Below are 15349 nucleotides of genomic sequence, written 5' to 3'. Positions count from 1 at the left end.
AAAAAAAAATTTATTTAATCGGGGCTGGACAGATAGCACAGCGGGTAGGGCGTTTGCCTTGCACGCGGCCAACCTGGGTTCGATTCCCAGCATCCCATATGGTCCACTAAGCACTGCCAGGAGTAATTCCTGAGTGCAGAGCCAGGAGTAACCCCTGTGCATCGCCAGGTGTGACCCAAAAAGAAAAAAAAAATATTTAATCAAATTAAAAGAAAAGAATAAAAGCAAAAAATGGGGGGGGGGAAGCCTAGAAAGCCTAGTTCAACATTTTTAAATTGCCCTACTTTTGATTTTGATTTTATAAACTTTTTGTTGTTTGAATGATTTTTTTTTCTTTTTGGTTCACACCCGGTGATGCTCAGGGGTTACTCCTCGCTATGCACTCAGGAATTACTCCTGGCGGTGCTCGGGGGACCATATGGGATACTGGGAATTTAACCCAGGTTGGCTGTGTGCAAGGCAAACGCCCTCCCCACTGGACTGTCGCTTCACCCCCTGTTTGAATGATTTTTTTCCCCTCAAGATGTCCTTTCCCCAACAAACATAAAATGAAAACAACAACAAATCACTTTCTTAAACTTGAGATTTTGAAATTGGTTTAACAAAGATTTCTGTTCCTTGATAATACAGACATTTTATTAATGCCTATATGATATGTCAGACTGTGAATAGATTGTCTCTGAATCAGCTGTGGAATGGTAATATTCAGGTATTTAGCAAAGACATTCCTGGAGAGATTCTGATATTATTTTAAAAAGAAGCTCAGGTTGTTTACCTGAATGCCAGCTTCCAGGATTTACATCATAGACTCAATTATCATTAAACATACTGGAGAGAAAAAAGTGTTTAATAGAGTTTTTGGATGTTGCAGTTCAAAGATATATGGGGATGGAAATGCCGTTCCAAGGATTTTGAAGTTTCTCAAATCCATTGATCTTCAAGAACCACTGCAAAAGAAGTTCTGCTTTCCTCCCGTGAAGGAGAATATCTCCCAAGATATTGACCATATTCTTGAAACTCTAAGTGCCTTGGCTGTGGATCTTGGCGGGACAAACCTCCGAGTTGCCATAGTCAGCATGAAGGTAAAACAACTGGCCTTGTCTCCCTGATGAGTACCTAATCTTTAAAAAAAAAAAATGGTGGGGCTGGAGCTGGAGCTGGAGTCATAGCACAGCGGGGTAGAGTGTTTTTGCATTGCACTCAACCAACCCGGGTTTGATTGCCAGCATCCCATATGGTCCCCTGAGCACCTGTGCATCACCAGACCCAAACAAGCAAAAAGAAAAAAAAAGAAAGGTCCAGACTAGAAACATATGAGAGGTTCTAATCCTTTGTCCAGAGTATTGTTTGGTTTTGTTTTCCTGGTGCCTGGGATCAAACCCAGAGCCTCACACATGTGAGGCAAGTGCTCTACCACTGAGCCACAGCCCTGACTCTAGAGAATTGAGTTTAGGACCCACTGCAGAGTTTATCTCATCATTTTATTAGTGATTAGCATTTTATAGAAGTCAAAGGGTCAGGAATCCAAGGTAATTAATGTGGGCGACCCCTTCCACCTTAGAGAGGACGCTGCCCCTCAGACTCTGCAGCTCCCTCACTGAAGCTGACGGTGTTGAGGGTGTGTGTGACCTGTGGCAGCTGTCAGCTGCAAGGCCAGTGCTTCTAGCCTTTCCTGCTCTTGCCCTCTCTAAGCTGGTTTCCCCTCTGGCCTCCCATCTATGTGATTTTTTTCACCAGTGGCCTCTTTGGCATATTCTGGGGCCCTGCAGGGAGCCCTTGGAATACTGGCCTAAAGCATGATTTTTGGTGAGTACTGCAAACCTTCAGTCTCTGTGTCAGACAGACCATCACCATGTTGAGAGTGCCTTCAAAGTCAAAATAACAAGTCATTCTTGTTAAAATGATCTCTAGTGACTTAACAAAGAAGAGTGAAGTACCAGGGGGTAAAACATTTTATTTTGGGGTCCCACCCAGCAGTGCTCAGGGCTGGATGACTCCTGGCTCAGATGTATAGAGTGGAAGCTGCCAGAGTTCCTACATGCAGAATATGAGCTCCTGCCCCCCCCCCCCCGAAAAAAATCTCTATTTGAAATACTTTAACTGTATCAAGTTTTAGGAATGAGTCCACAAGATATACCAGGGATTTTTAAACACAAAGTTGCTTAGGTCAAAGATAAACCAAACCAAACCATAATTTCCCCAAGAGAAACCAAAAGGCCTTCTTTAAAGGAATGCCTTTTAAATTGGGTGGAGGAGGCAGGGGTTCTCCCCAACAGTGCTCAGGGGGGCTGGGGGTAACTTCTGGGCCATGCCTGCCAGCTATGCAGGTTGGACAGTTCAGTGCTTGGGCCTGGGTGGTCACCAGAGCCACTCCCAGTGGTGTGCAGGGCACCATCTGGGGTCTCTGCACAAAGTCTTGGGCTCCTGTCCTTTGAGATAACTCCCAGGCCAATAAATAATATAAAATTTCTAAATCCTTCTGTTTTGTTGTATTTAGTTCTTGAGCCACGCCCAGCAGTTCTCAGGGCTTACTGCCGGTTCTACACTCAAGGTTCACTCCTGGCACAGCTTGGGGGAAACCGCATGGGGTGCCAGGGATTGAATTGGTGCCAGCTGCATACAGGGCAAATGCCCAACCTGCTGTACTATTGCTTGGGTTCCTAATAAATACTCTTAAAAGTATTCATAGAAGAGAATTTTCTTAGTATAAGGATAATCTATTCCTGGTCAATGGCCAATACCATTTGTTTAATGAAACTATAGAACAGAAGTTTCCAAACTTACTTGGCCTGTTATCCCCCTTTTCAGAAAAATAAAACACAAAGTCAGCACCATCCCACCCACCCACCCACCCTAGAAATTCACCTTCTTTTATTTTTTTATTTTTAAAATTTTTACTTATTTTTTTGAGGCACCGTGATTTACTGTGCTGTTATACTTTTTATACATCCATCATTTCAACATCACACCCATCACCAGCGACCCCCCCCTTCTCTTCACAGTGTCCCAAGGGCCCCTTCCAACCACCAGCTTGCAGGTAAGCTCAGTTCTGTGGATAAAACCTCCAGTTCTGATGCCTTTAGCCATTTGTCTCTCCAGCCCTATGGTAATAGATTTTAAAATTAACATGGAATAGGTAAATTGTACAAGTACACTATTTAATAAGAGTGAGGAGAGGAGAATTAAGAAAATATTACGAGAGAGGCTGGAGAGACAGTAGAGGCTTGCTTTGCTCATAACCTTGGACCCAGGATCAATCCCCAGCACTACATATGGTCCCCTGAGTCTCAGGAAAGAGCCCTGAGAACTGCCAGGTATGACACCCCCCCAAAAAAAAAAAAACAGGAAAAAAATTGAAAATTGTAAGGGAGAACCTGAATTGATTTTTATGGAGTAAAAAAGTGTGTTTTGATCTTAAAAAGGGAGTATAGGCTTTTATGTTAGGGAATATAGATAGTGCTTAAGAATCTGCATTTGTAAGTAAAAGTTTGTAATAAAAATCTTCATAGATAGTAAAATTCTGAATAGACATAAACAGTATAAATGAAGGTTGATTTATATTGATTGACTCATTCTTGAACAAGTATAAAGTTCCTTAGCAAGCGAGGAGTAAATAGACCTTTATTAATCTAGTAGAGGACGACCATAAGCACCATGAGGGAATGTCATACTCAGTGGCAAAGTACTGAGAAGTTTGTCTTGTCTTTTAAAGAAACTTCATTTACACTTTCTGCAAAGTTGATTTGGGTTGAATGGTTTGGCCACATGCATTCCCTAAGTTCATGAAGTTTATGAAGCTCTATATTGTGCCTCAGCTATAAATGAGAATCTTAGAAGGATAGAGTATTCTTGGTGAGTTGTTCATTGAGTTTCATTTTACTGCATCCCACCATTTTCTTCTGACTCATAGGTCTCATTTGGTAAATCTGATGTGAATCTTTTAAAGGTCTTTTTAAGATTTGATAGATTTGCCTTTCCTTTGTAAGTTCCTTCTTTGATCTTCTTGTTTTCAGCTTCTGTCTCCATCTTTGGCTTTTGTCATTCTGATTGTACTGGAGCTTGGTGCCTGTATTCCTCAAACTCTTAGCTACGATTTACTGTACTAGGTTCTTCATCAGATTTGCCTTCCTGTTCCTCAGGGAACTCTGATGATTTTTACACTGTTCCTCTTGAACTCATTCTATAGGTCTCTTGTATTTCATTCCTTCTCTTTCAAACTTAGTTCCCATTTCCTGTTGTTTCCAGAGGTTTCCTGCATCTCATGTAGGGACTCCTAGATTTTTTCCTCAGCTGCTGTTCTTCTGCTGCTCAGACAGATCCTCTGCTGCATTTATTTTTAAACATCATCAGTGTAGTCCTCATGTGTCACTTCTGATTGTAGTTTTTCTCATTTCAGCTCTTATCATTTCTTGGGCTTTGCTGACTACCTGTGCCATCATTTATGCTCATTAAACATCCTCAACAGGGTGTCACTGAGTTTACAGAGCTAGGTAGTACTGGTTGAGCCTCTTATTCTTTTTGCTTATTGAGCTTGGTGGGGTCCTACACATCTCCTCTATTGGTGTCCCACCGTGCTGTGGGTGAGTCTTTGTAGTCAGCCTCCCTGGGAATCCCTGAGGGATTAGGCTGGGTCTTGCTCTTTTCCTTTGCTGCTGGTCTTCCCCCAGTGACAGGAAGTGTGTGAGCTCTGTGAGGTGTGAGGAGTAGGGCTCTGTGAAGAGATGTGGAGGCTGCTGGACCCTGCTGGCCAGGAGGGAAATCTTCTTGATTGATAAAGAAGTAGCAAGCAGATATCTCAGGAGATATTGAGGTGGAGCCACTGAGAATAGAGCAGAGGAAACAGAGAAAGCATCCCCCAGTAGCACCTGGAACCCTCCAGGAACCTCCAGGGGGTGGTGTCACCCATCTTGGGAAATGTTGTTCTAAAGATATTCCTGTTACAATCAAGAGGAGGGACCAGAGAAACGTTCAGCAGGTAGGGTGCTTGCCTCGCACACAGCTGACCTGGGCTCAATCCCCAGTACCACAAATAATTCCCAGAGGCCCTAGGAGGATCCCTGAGTGCAGAGCCAGGAGTAAGCCAGGAGCACCGTTGTGCCCTCTCCCAAGAAAAATAATAAATGAAAATAAGAAGCAAGAGGAAAGGATTCTTTTTCAACACTATTTAACATCACCCTGGCATTATGAAGGAAATAAACAAGGAACAGACAACCAAAAGGGAAATCGTGGGGCCCCGGGGTGGCTCCATGGCAGAGCACCTGCCTGACAGGCATGAGGCCGTGATAATCTATCCCTGGCAATGCCCCACATGCCAGGTGTAGGCCAGCACCACTGCCCTTTGGGATCTTAGGCATACCACAGCCACATGTGGGACCCCAGCAAAGTGCCACAACCAAGTGTGTACAGCCCTCCCGCCACACAGCAGAGTAACATAGTTCTAAGAATATGACAGAAAACTGGTACACACAAAGAAAATGATAAATGCTGCTGTACAATATCAAGTGTCTGGTGGGTCAGGAAAACCCACAGCTCTGCGACTGAGCACGTGTTTTCAATTCTGGAGACCTGGGTTATCCTCAGCAAGGTCCCCTACACACCACAGGAGTGACCCCAAGCAAAACCTAACCCTCAGCTCCCCTCCCTCCCCTCCCCCAGTAACTACTTAAATGACTTAGACGGAAATGCTGTCTTTCTTAAAGATTAGAATCAAACGTTAACTCAGTTTTCAGCTTAAAAAAATTACCAACATTGTGAAATTTTCTTAATAAACAAGTGAGAAGAGGAAAAAAATTAAAAACCAAGAATAATTAGTGGTGACTATCCTCCTAAACCATCCCTTTATTGGCTTCAGTTATGGGAAATAAAGTAAAGCTTCACCCCTTGGCATTTTTAGTTGCCTCATTATTTAAATAAGAGCATCGTGCTAATCTGAAAGTAAAAAATATGAACTTTCAATGATCTGGATTCAGATTAGCCACCATTCGTCTAACACTTTAGCTTGGGGGCCCACCTAGTTTGTGTTGACCCCTCAGAGTTCCCAGGATATGACTTGGCTTATCCACCAGGGCTGCCCAAGAAAGCCGGTAGCTCCTTTCACAGGCCATCCTCGCTGTGCCTGATCTAGCAGTGGGACCCGTGAAAGGGTTCACCAGATGCTCCTTTGTCGCTGCAGTTGTTCTGTTTTTCCTGTAGGGCGAAATAGTCAAGAAGTACACTCAGTTCAATCCAAAAACCTATGAAGAGAGGATCAAACTCATCCTGCAAATGTGTGTCGAAGCTGCAGCAGAAGCTGTAAAACTGAACTGCAGGATTTTGGGCGTAGGTAAGACTGTGAGTTCCATATCCAAGAAATGTTCATTTTCACGCACAACCACTGAATTCAGATGCTAAAAACTCAAGTCAGTGTACGCCAAGATGTAGCTAGATCCTGTCCTGGGCTCCAAGCAGGGAAAACCCTGGGACACTGAATAAGCCATATGAGAAAAGCATCAATGACACTTGAAATTTGCGGGCAGTTGTAGATTTAATGCAAAACTGCCTTGCATTTCCTTTCAGTCCTTGGTATAATGCTTATCTTAGGAGACTTTTTTTTTGGGGGGGGGGGGCACAGGGAACACAGCAGCTCAACCTTTATTATAATCACGATAATGCCTAATGGAAGAAAATCCACAGAAAGATACTTGTGCAATACAGAAAATAGCAATGACCCATAGGAGACTTGAGTGAATTAATTTCTGCTTCAAGCCCAGAAAGTTGGCCTGTTTCATGAGATTGCTGATCAGTCATTTTCCTTGTGTTTGTGGTGGAGCTCAGGCATTTCCACTGGCGGCCGTGTAAATCCTCGGGAAGGCATTGTGTTGCATTCAACCAAACTGATTCAAGAATGGAATTCTGTGGACCTCAGGACCCCACTGTCCGACACTTTGCACCTCCCCGTGTGGGTGGACAATGATGGGAACTGTGCCGCCCTGGCAGAAAGGAAATTTGGCCAAGGAAAGGGCCTGGAAAACTTTGTGACTCTGATCACAGGCACAGGTAAGAGGTGTGAGGAGGTGACATGAGAAGCTAGTCTGTGTGCTGGGGGATACCTTCCTGACTCAGCCAGAGTTTGCCCTGCCAGAGCTTAACTCTCCCTCCCACCCCCCAAACCACAGGAAATTGTCAGAACTCTTCAAAGTCCTTATTTGCCAAAGTAGCTCATTCTCTAGCTTTTCCTCAGTCTTTTTGGGTTAGTAGGTCTTTTGCCCCGACTGTTACCTGTTGCATAAGGCAGCATTTTTGGCGAATGCGTCCTGTCTAGCCACTTCAGCCCTGGGCAGGATCCGAGGTTGCTGACCCTGAAGTGAGCTGGTCCTCAGGAGCCCACGGGCAGATGCCCCCATTGTCTGTTTTTTGGAGAGAGTGGTTTGACCTGTTCCTCCAGTGCTTCTCCTGTCCTGGGAATGTGGGCTGTCCTTCAGTCTGCCTGCCAAGCTGGGGCATGGTGGTGGTACCCGCAGATGCCAGAAAGTTCTTACTTAGATTGGGCTGGGTTTTTTTCTTTCTTTATTTCTTCTTCTTTTTTTTTCTAAATTAAGCATTTCCTGGGTTGTCAGGAACTTTCAGTTCCCAAAGTTCAAAAAAAGTAGAATCTGACAGTATTGTCAGTTTATCTGTTGCTGTAGTAAATAGGATAGCTTTTTTTTTTTCCCATCTCTTGTTGCTGTGACCTGAGGCCACTTGGTTGGGTTGTGCCAGAGAGCACACTTTTCTGTAGCATTTGGAATCCCACACTGCAGTGCTGCCAGGCTTGTGCTCAGCATATGTGGTGCTGCGGGTGGGTGGAGTGAGCAGACTCAGCCCACGAGGCAGGCACTCTGTCACTCAGCTGTTTCTGGCCCCACGCTTCAGTTATGGGGAAGGACTTCAGATTTCCGTGCTCTACCATATTTTGGCAAATGTCCTAATAACTTGGGTTTTGCTCTTTTTCTTACTTTCTAATTTTTTTAAAAGTGAGAAACAGACTCCACTTACAGGCCAGCATTTGATCTTGGATGGGTCTAACTTCAAAATGGGAGTGCTCTGACTTCTCTCAGCTCACATACTGTTTTTTTTTTTTTTTTGGACAGACAGTTTTTACAAGCTTGGGTATTATTTACTAGCTCAGAGCAGTTGGTAGTTAGACGTTATATGAGGAGTAGGTACCATAAGAAGTAATAGAAGGGGGCTGGAGTGACAGCACGGAGGGTACGGCATTTTCCTTACATGCGGCCCGACCCGGGTTCGATTTCCAGCATCCCATATGGTCCCCCAAGCATGGCCAGGAGTAATTCCTGAGTGCATGAACCAGGAGTAACCAGTGCATAACCCCTGTGCATCGCTAGGTATGACCCAAAAAGCAAAAAAAAAAAAAAAAAAAAAAAAAGAATAGAGGGCAGGGCAACTCTAAAAGAAGAGCTTTTATTCCTTAGTAACCTCTAAACTCTGTAACAAAACACAGTTTATTAATAGTCATAATCATTGAATTACAGATTGTTAAGACAAGGAGGCATTGGAAGAAGCAATATATCATCTTCTGTTTGAGGGAGCAGGTAGTATTTGTACTGTACACTTTAGACAGATTATCTTGGATTTCTGTCTAGCAGAGCCTGAGCTCAGGATATAGGGGCAGGTTTTTTTTTTTTTCTTTTTGGGTCACACCTGGCAATGCACAGGGGTTACTCCTGGCTCTGCACTCAGGAATTATCCCTGGCGGTGCTTGGGGGACCATATGGGATGCTGGGAATTGAACCCGGTCGGCTGTGTGCAAGGCAAACGCCCTATCCACTGTGCTGTCGCTCCAGCCCTAAGGGGCAGGTTTTTTATTTCAGAAGTGACCCTGAGAAGTAGGAATAAAGAGAGGATGAATGAACAGAGTAGGAGGAAAGCCTCAAGAGAAGGATTAATCAAAGGTGCCTTGAGAGCAGTAGCACTGAAATCTACCAGAATCTTCCAGAAGTTTGTGGAATGCCACCCAGAATCATTCACCTGCATGTGCTGGCCTTTGTGTCACTTTGAGAGATACCTGTGGGCTCTGAGTGAGTGTGGCTGCCGAGGCTCCTGTCTCGATATTGCAGAAGGCCTGGGGGTTGCTGAGCCCTGTGTTTGGTGGGGATTTGCCGTCAGCACAGGGTGAGTGTGAGCCTGCATGGAACTTCCTGCCCTTAAAAGTCCAGTTTACAGGGCTGGAGCGATAACACAGCAGGTAGGGTGTTTGCTTTGCACACAGCCAACCCGGGTTCGATTCTCAGCATCCCGTATGGTCCCCCGAGCACTGCCAGGAGTAATTCCTGAGTGCTGAGCCAGGAGTAACTACTGTGCATTGCTGGGTGTGACCCAAAAACAAAACAAAACAAAACAAAAAGACCAGATTACAATCAATAATCCAAGCAGATGTAACACAAGATGTAACAAGGTAGTAAAAACAGCTGCTAAAGACATTTCTGTGCAGAATGATTCCAAATAGTTTTGGTCCTTGGGAAGTTCCTGTTGTCTAGGAAAGCGGGCATCGTACAGACCCTCACATGCCAAAGCTCCACTGACCAGAGTTCAGTTCCCGACAGTCACTCCTCCATGGTTGTCTCTCTACAGGCATCGGAGGTGGGATCATCCACCAGCATGAACTGATCCACGGAAGCTCCTTCTGTGCCGCAGAGCTTGGTCACCTCGTTGTGTCTCTGGATGGGCCCGACTGTTCCTGCGGGAGCCACGGGTGTATAGAAGCATATGCATCGGGACTGGCCTTGCAGAGAGAAGCCAAAAAACTACATGACGGTTGGTTTCTTCATTATGCAGCTGTAGGGGACTTTGTAGTCAGGTCATCAGCGAGCAAAGCCACAAAGACGAACCCCAAGGCCAGAACCTTCCTGTTTGCCTGTGGGCAAGCAGGCGTCCCTCTCCCTGAAGATGGGAAGAGTCCTGGGTTTTGACCCTCATCCACACTCTTCCCCTCTGGGGCTGGAGGTGGGCGGGGGTCCTCAGCTCCAGGACAGCACAGAGGAGTTCTTTCATTTCTGATTCTCAGCCCTAGCACAGGCCAGGTGCTCATACACATTTCCTGTTTTTTAAATTGAGGTCACGGTGGTTTACAACATTGTGTATTTCAGGTGTACCATTTCTCATCTTGGCAAACTATAAATCACACCATTAATGGTCCAGCTCACCTCCTCCTTCCCTCCTAGCTGCCCCCATAAGTTGTTTAGAGTAAGGGGTGGAGCCAGAGTGATGGTACAGCAGATAAACCTTTGCACGCAGCTGACCTGGGTTCGATCCCTGGCACCTTTTACAGTACCCTGAGACTGCCAGGAATGACTCCTGGGCAAACACAGAGCCAGGAGTAAACCCTGAGCACCTCTGGGTGTGGCCTCAAACATCTCTATACACGCCTCCACATTCTAGAATGTCCCACTTAGAAGCCCTCTGCCAGCGCACAGCTTTTCGAAAATCTAAAATTTAGATCTGTCTTGCTCCTCTTGTCCCCACTAAAGAAGAACCTAAGGGGTTTTATTTCTGTTTTGTTCTCTTGCTTTGTTTCTTTGTATTCCACTTATGAGTGAAACCAGCCACTATTTTTCTTTCTCCTTCTGACTACTTCACTGAGCAATATCCCTTCAAGGTCCATCCATTTTGTGCACATGCAAAGGCTCATCCTTTTTTTGTGGTTGTGTAGTATTCCATTGCAGATTTATCTTTACTTACCATCTGATAGACAGCATTTGATAGATAGTCCAGATCTTAGCTATGTTAAATGATGCTTCATTATGAACAAAAGAATGCATATATATTTTGGGGAGAGAGGCATACCCACTGGTGGCGCAGGGCTGTTCTGTGTACTCAGGCTATGTAGCTTTTTTTTTTTTTGCTATGTAGCTTTTAAAATTAGTGCTTTCAGTGCTTTTATATTTGGATAGGTCCTAGGGATGAAATTGCTGGATCACAAAATGACACATCATTTATATATATTTATAGTATAAATATGTCGATAATATGTATGAGAAACACATTTATATATGCACATGTATATAACACACACACACACACACACACACACACACACATATATATAGGGGGATTTTGACCACACACTGAGCTGTTCAGGAATGATTCCTAGAGGTGCTTGGGTGGGTGCAATTGAGGCATGAAGGACTGAACCAATGTAAACAGAATGCTAAGCAGGTGCCTTACCCCCTGTAACTATCTCTCTTTTCCTGTTTGTAATATTCTAAGGAACTTCCAGTGTTTTCTACAGAAACTGGACCATTTTATATTCCCACTATTTAGAGAATTCTTTTTCCTCACACCTTTGCCAACACTTAACTGCCTTTGATCTTCTAGATACAGACCATTCACACAAGCACGAGGTGATAGCTCATTGTGGTTTTTCATCTGCATTTTCCTGATGTCACATAGAACATCTTTTGATGTGTCTGTTGGCCATCTGTATGTCATCTTTGGTGAGATGCCTATTTAGATCCTCTGCCCATTTTTATTTATTTTTGCTCTTTGGGTCACACCCGACGATGCACAGGGGTGAGTCTGGCTTTGCACTCCGGAATTACACCTGGTGGTGCTCAGGGGACCATATGGGATGATGGGAATCGAACCTGGGTCAGCTGCATGCAAGGCAAACACCCTACCTGCTGTACTATCACTCCAGCCCCTCTGCCCATTTTTAAATTGAATTTTGTTTTTCTGTAGTTTACATATTGTGGACATTAACCCTTTTCATGTAAGGTTTGTAAGTTTTTTATTCAGTAAGCTGAATTTCATTTTCATGAGGTTTCTTTTGCTTTGCCAAGGCTTTTCAGTCTGTTTCCCATTCATATACTTCCTTTTCTCTCCTCTTGTCTTCAGAGATGAATCCACAAAGACACTGTTGTCATGATGCTTACCATCTCTGGTTTTAGTCTATGCACTTTATGGTGTCAGATCATAAATTCAGTGTGTAATCTGTTCTGAATTAATTTTAGTATATGGTTTGGTAGTCGTCTAGTTTTATTGTTTTTGCACGTCTTTATAGTTCTTATACCACCAATACAAATTTTAATGGGAAATAGGTGGATAAACGTGAATTTTTCAGTTTCCATTTTGAGGTTTTGGGCCACACCCAGTGATGTTCAGGGGTTACTCCTGGTTCTGTGCTCAGGAATTACTCTTGGCAATGCTTGGAGGACCATATGAGATGCCAAGGATCAAACCTCAGTTGACTGTGTGCAAGGCAAACACCTTACCCGCTGTACTGTTGCTCCAGCCCCTAAACATGATTTTTTTAACTTGTGAGATCTGTTTGCATTTAAGCTATTTTTCTGGATATGTTATGAAAGTCAAATGATTTCTAGTCTAATGCACAAGAAAGTCATCATATTGGAATATGTCCAGTGCAGTGAGAACAGTGGTGAAGGTCTGGAGATGTATAAAGGATGGCGGCATCCCCTTCCAGCCCTCTCCAGAGGAAAGAGAGAGGGTGTCTGAGGACAGAGAATTAGCATGTCATGCTTGGGTGAGTGGGGAAGCGCTTGACTTGCATACTAACTACCCTTTATGGGCACAGAAAGAACAAGGCAGGCTTGAGAGTGACAAAAGATAAGCTAGACCCTGTGTCAGATAAATGGATGAATCATTGAGAATCTTAGCAGCAAGACAGATCTGAATTTTAGATTTTTCAATAAGCTGCGCACTGAGGGAGGGCTTCTAAGTGGGACAGTTCTAGAGTAACCACCACATGTTGAGACTAGGAAAGTACGGGGAAGACTAAGTTTCGGTGTAAGATAATGGCTAGGTGCCCATGGGACGTCTAAGAGGAAATGGGTAAGAGGCAGCTGGCACTGAGTGGTGATGCTCTGGGGAGTTGGCAGGGCCAGAGAGAGGGAACTGAGAATGACTGGTCTGGTGGTTCATCACGTCTGTAGGCAGTCTAGGCCTCTAGAGACAGTGTATGGGTGTGTATTTGTGAATGCCGAAGTTTTGCAAATGTGGAAAGAGATTATTTTCCCAATGAGGGTCTTGCTACCCACAGACAGAATGGTACCCCCGGCCTCCCCTCTGGGCAGCTACCATCATTAATGCTCATTTCTCCTCCCCTCCACGCTTGCAGAAGACCTGCTCTTGGTAGAAGGGATGTCAGTGCCAAAAGATGAGGCTGTGGGCGCATCCCATCTCATTCAGGCTGCAAAACTTGGCAACGCAAAGGCCCAGAGCATCTTGAGAACGGGTGAGTCTGTGGTTCTGAACGGCTCAGCCACAGGGGATAGGATGACGGGCCCCGGGCTCCCACAGCTTCCATCTGTCCTCAGAGCTGTGCTCTGGAATATCTGCTCAGAGGTACAAAGGAGGGAACTGCAGGCAAGGTATTTGGAAATACTGTTTTTCAAGCAGGTGTTTTGTTTTATATTTGACAGCTAAGTTGCCTGTGCATTTTATAACAAATTCAGAAAAATAACAGGAAAGAGGATCACTTTGAATTTGATCAACACCAACCATCATTTCTTTGCAGTTTAACTGAGATCACAGAGTGTAGCACACAGAATTTTCAACCCTTTTTATACTGCAAAGTATCACACAACCCTTTCTAATATTAACAAATGGTGGACATTCTTTCCTGTTCTTCACTTTGTAATGTGAGTAGACTTAACTGTTCCTGGCTGCTGGCTCTCTTGCCCTCTTGGCAGGCTGATTTGGTGCCCTCGCTGACACTGATTTTTCTGTTTCCCTATAGCTGGAACAGCTTTGGGTCTTGGGGTTGTGAACATCCTCCACACTATGAATCCTTCCCTTGTCATCCTCTCTGGAGTCCTCGCTAGTCACTACATCCATGTCATCAAAGACGTCATTCGCCAGCGAGCCCTGTCCTCGGCCCAGGATGTGGATGTGGTGGTTTCAGATCTGGTTGATCCTGCACTGCTCGGTGCCGCCAGCATGGTTCTGGACTACACGACCCGCAGGATCCAGTAGGCCTCCCTGAGGGCTCGCGGACCAAGACTCGAGAGCTCCTTCATGAATTCAGGGTGACCTGTAGACAACCGTTTCTTAGAAAGCAAATTTGGTATTTGGCAAGTGACTTTGGCGGAGAAGCTTTTGCTTTCTGTCTCCTGAAGTTCCCTTTCTCAGACCCATTGTTGTAGATGCTGCTCTTTCTGGGATCATTTTCAGCTCCAATCATGTAAGTACCAGTCACGCTTTTCTGTGCCAAAATGAGCTACACAGTAGGCAGGGAAGCCTTAGGATTCTGCCAACTCAGTGTGCCCGGAGACCTGTGGCCTTGCTTCCTGTGTGAGTGAACTCAGATAGGGAGGTCGAATGAATAATCCTTCCTCCTCCATCCTCGATGGAGATGGCAGCAGCTGTTCAATCAGGGAAGAGAAGGAAATCTCACCATGAAAGGCTTGAGTCAATTTTTTAGAAGTTTTATTGCAGCATTTTTAAGAAGTATCATTTTGATAAGCTTTGGATGAAACCATGACCACAATCAAGACTTGGACATTTGTCATCCCAGATGTCACTTGTTGAAGGATGTTATTTACTCCTCTAGCAGAACTTGTGAGCAAGTTTAGACCAGGATCTGAACTACAGTGGCCTTAGTCCTGTTTGAAGGACAACTGAGAAGCCAGCCCCTCGGCTTAGTCTCTGAAAGGAGATTCAACATCGTGGAAGACTGTGCCATCGACAGCAGACTGTAGCATTTCCCACTGGCTGGGCTGTGCCCTTGGCTTGTGCACGGAGGCAGTGTTTGTATTTGACCTAGGGTTCAGACCCGAGACTGAATTCTGGCCGGATACGATTCTGTGTTCACTGGTCTCAAGGTACCAGTATTCCTACTCTCAGTTGCAATCTGAAAAAAATTGTAATGAAGAACTACCGGTTTTTAAGTGCCTCCTGTGTGCCCGGCTCTAAACTAGGTGCTTCATATACATCATTCTTAATTCTCACAAGCTGTGAATGAGGTGTTTTAATTCCCATTTTATAGAACCCTAAACTAAGGAGATTTAGTGTGTCAAACGATGTGCCTAGAGCTTTGTGGCTAGTGAGTCTTGGTGACAGGGTTTGATTCCAGGTTTTTCTGGGTTTTTTTCTCCTGCTTAGGCATACCCCTCATTTCAAAAACCTGGAAAATACATACTTTCTCATTTACTTCAAACTACTGAAAGCTTTATAAGCATCTCATTTGCAAGCAACTTGACTGTTCCACAATTCTCTCCATGGTGAGGAACAATCCTCTCTGTGGTGAATTCTATCAAATACTCCGCTATGCTGTGGAAATTTGGTCAGCACAGTATTTGGGAAAAGAATTTTATAGGGACTTTTAGATGATTTGAAAAAAGCATAGGCATGTTTT

General features: G+C 44.5%; 1 protein-coding gene across 1 annotated transcript in view; it reads left to right on the top strand.

The window, feature by feature from the left end:
- GNE (glucosamine (UDP-N-acetyl)-2-epimerase/N-acetylmannosamine kinase) overlaps positions 1–14296 on the top strand; it is a 34782-nt gene extending 20486 nt beyond the window's left edge. Inside the window, exons 7-12 of the mRNA XM_056117129.1 lie at positions 872–1082; positions 6193–6322; positions 6814–7035; positions 9610–9792; positions 13112–13228; positions 13733–14296. Coding sequence (XP_055973104.1) covers positions 872–1082; positions 6193–6322; positions 6814–7035; positions 9610–9792; positions 13112–13228; positions 13733–13968 — 1099 coding nt within the window. The 3' untranslated portion in view covers positions 13969–14296. The remainder of the gene's footprint in view (positions 1–871; positions 1083–6192; positions 6323–6813; positions 7036–9609; positions 9793–13111; positions 13229–13732) is intronic.
- The last annotated feature ends 1053 nt before the right edge of the window (positions 14297–15349 follow it).

This window comes from Sorex fumeus, unplaced genomic scaffold (assembly GCF_029834395.1).
Source record: "Sorex fumeus unplaced genomic scaffold, SorFum_2.1 ptg000034l, whole genome shotgun sequence".
Taxonomy (NCBI): Eukaryota; Metazoa; Chordata; class Mammalia; order Eulipotyphla; family Soricidae; genus Sorex; species Sorex fumeus.
Note: the sequence above shows the minus strand (reverse complement) of the source record. Positions and strands in the feature narration are given on the sequence as shown.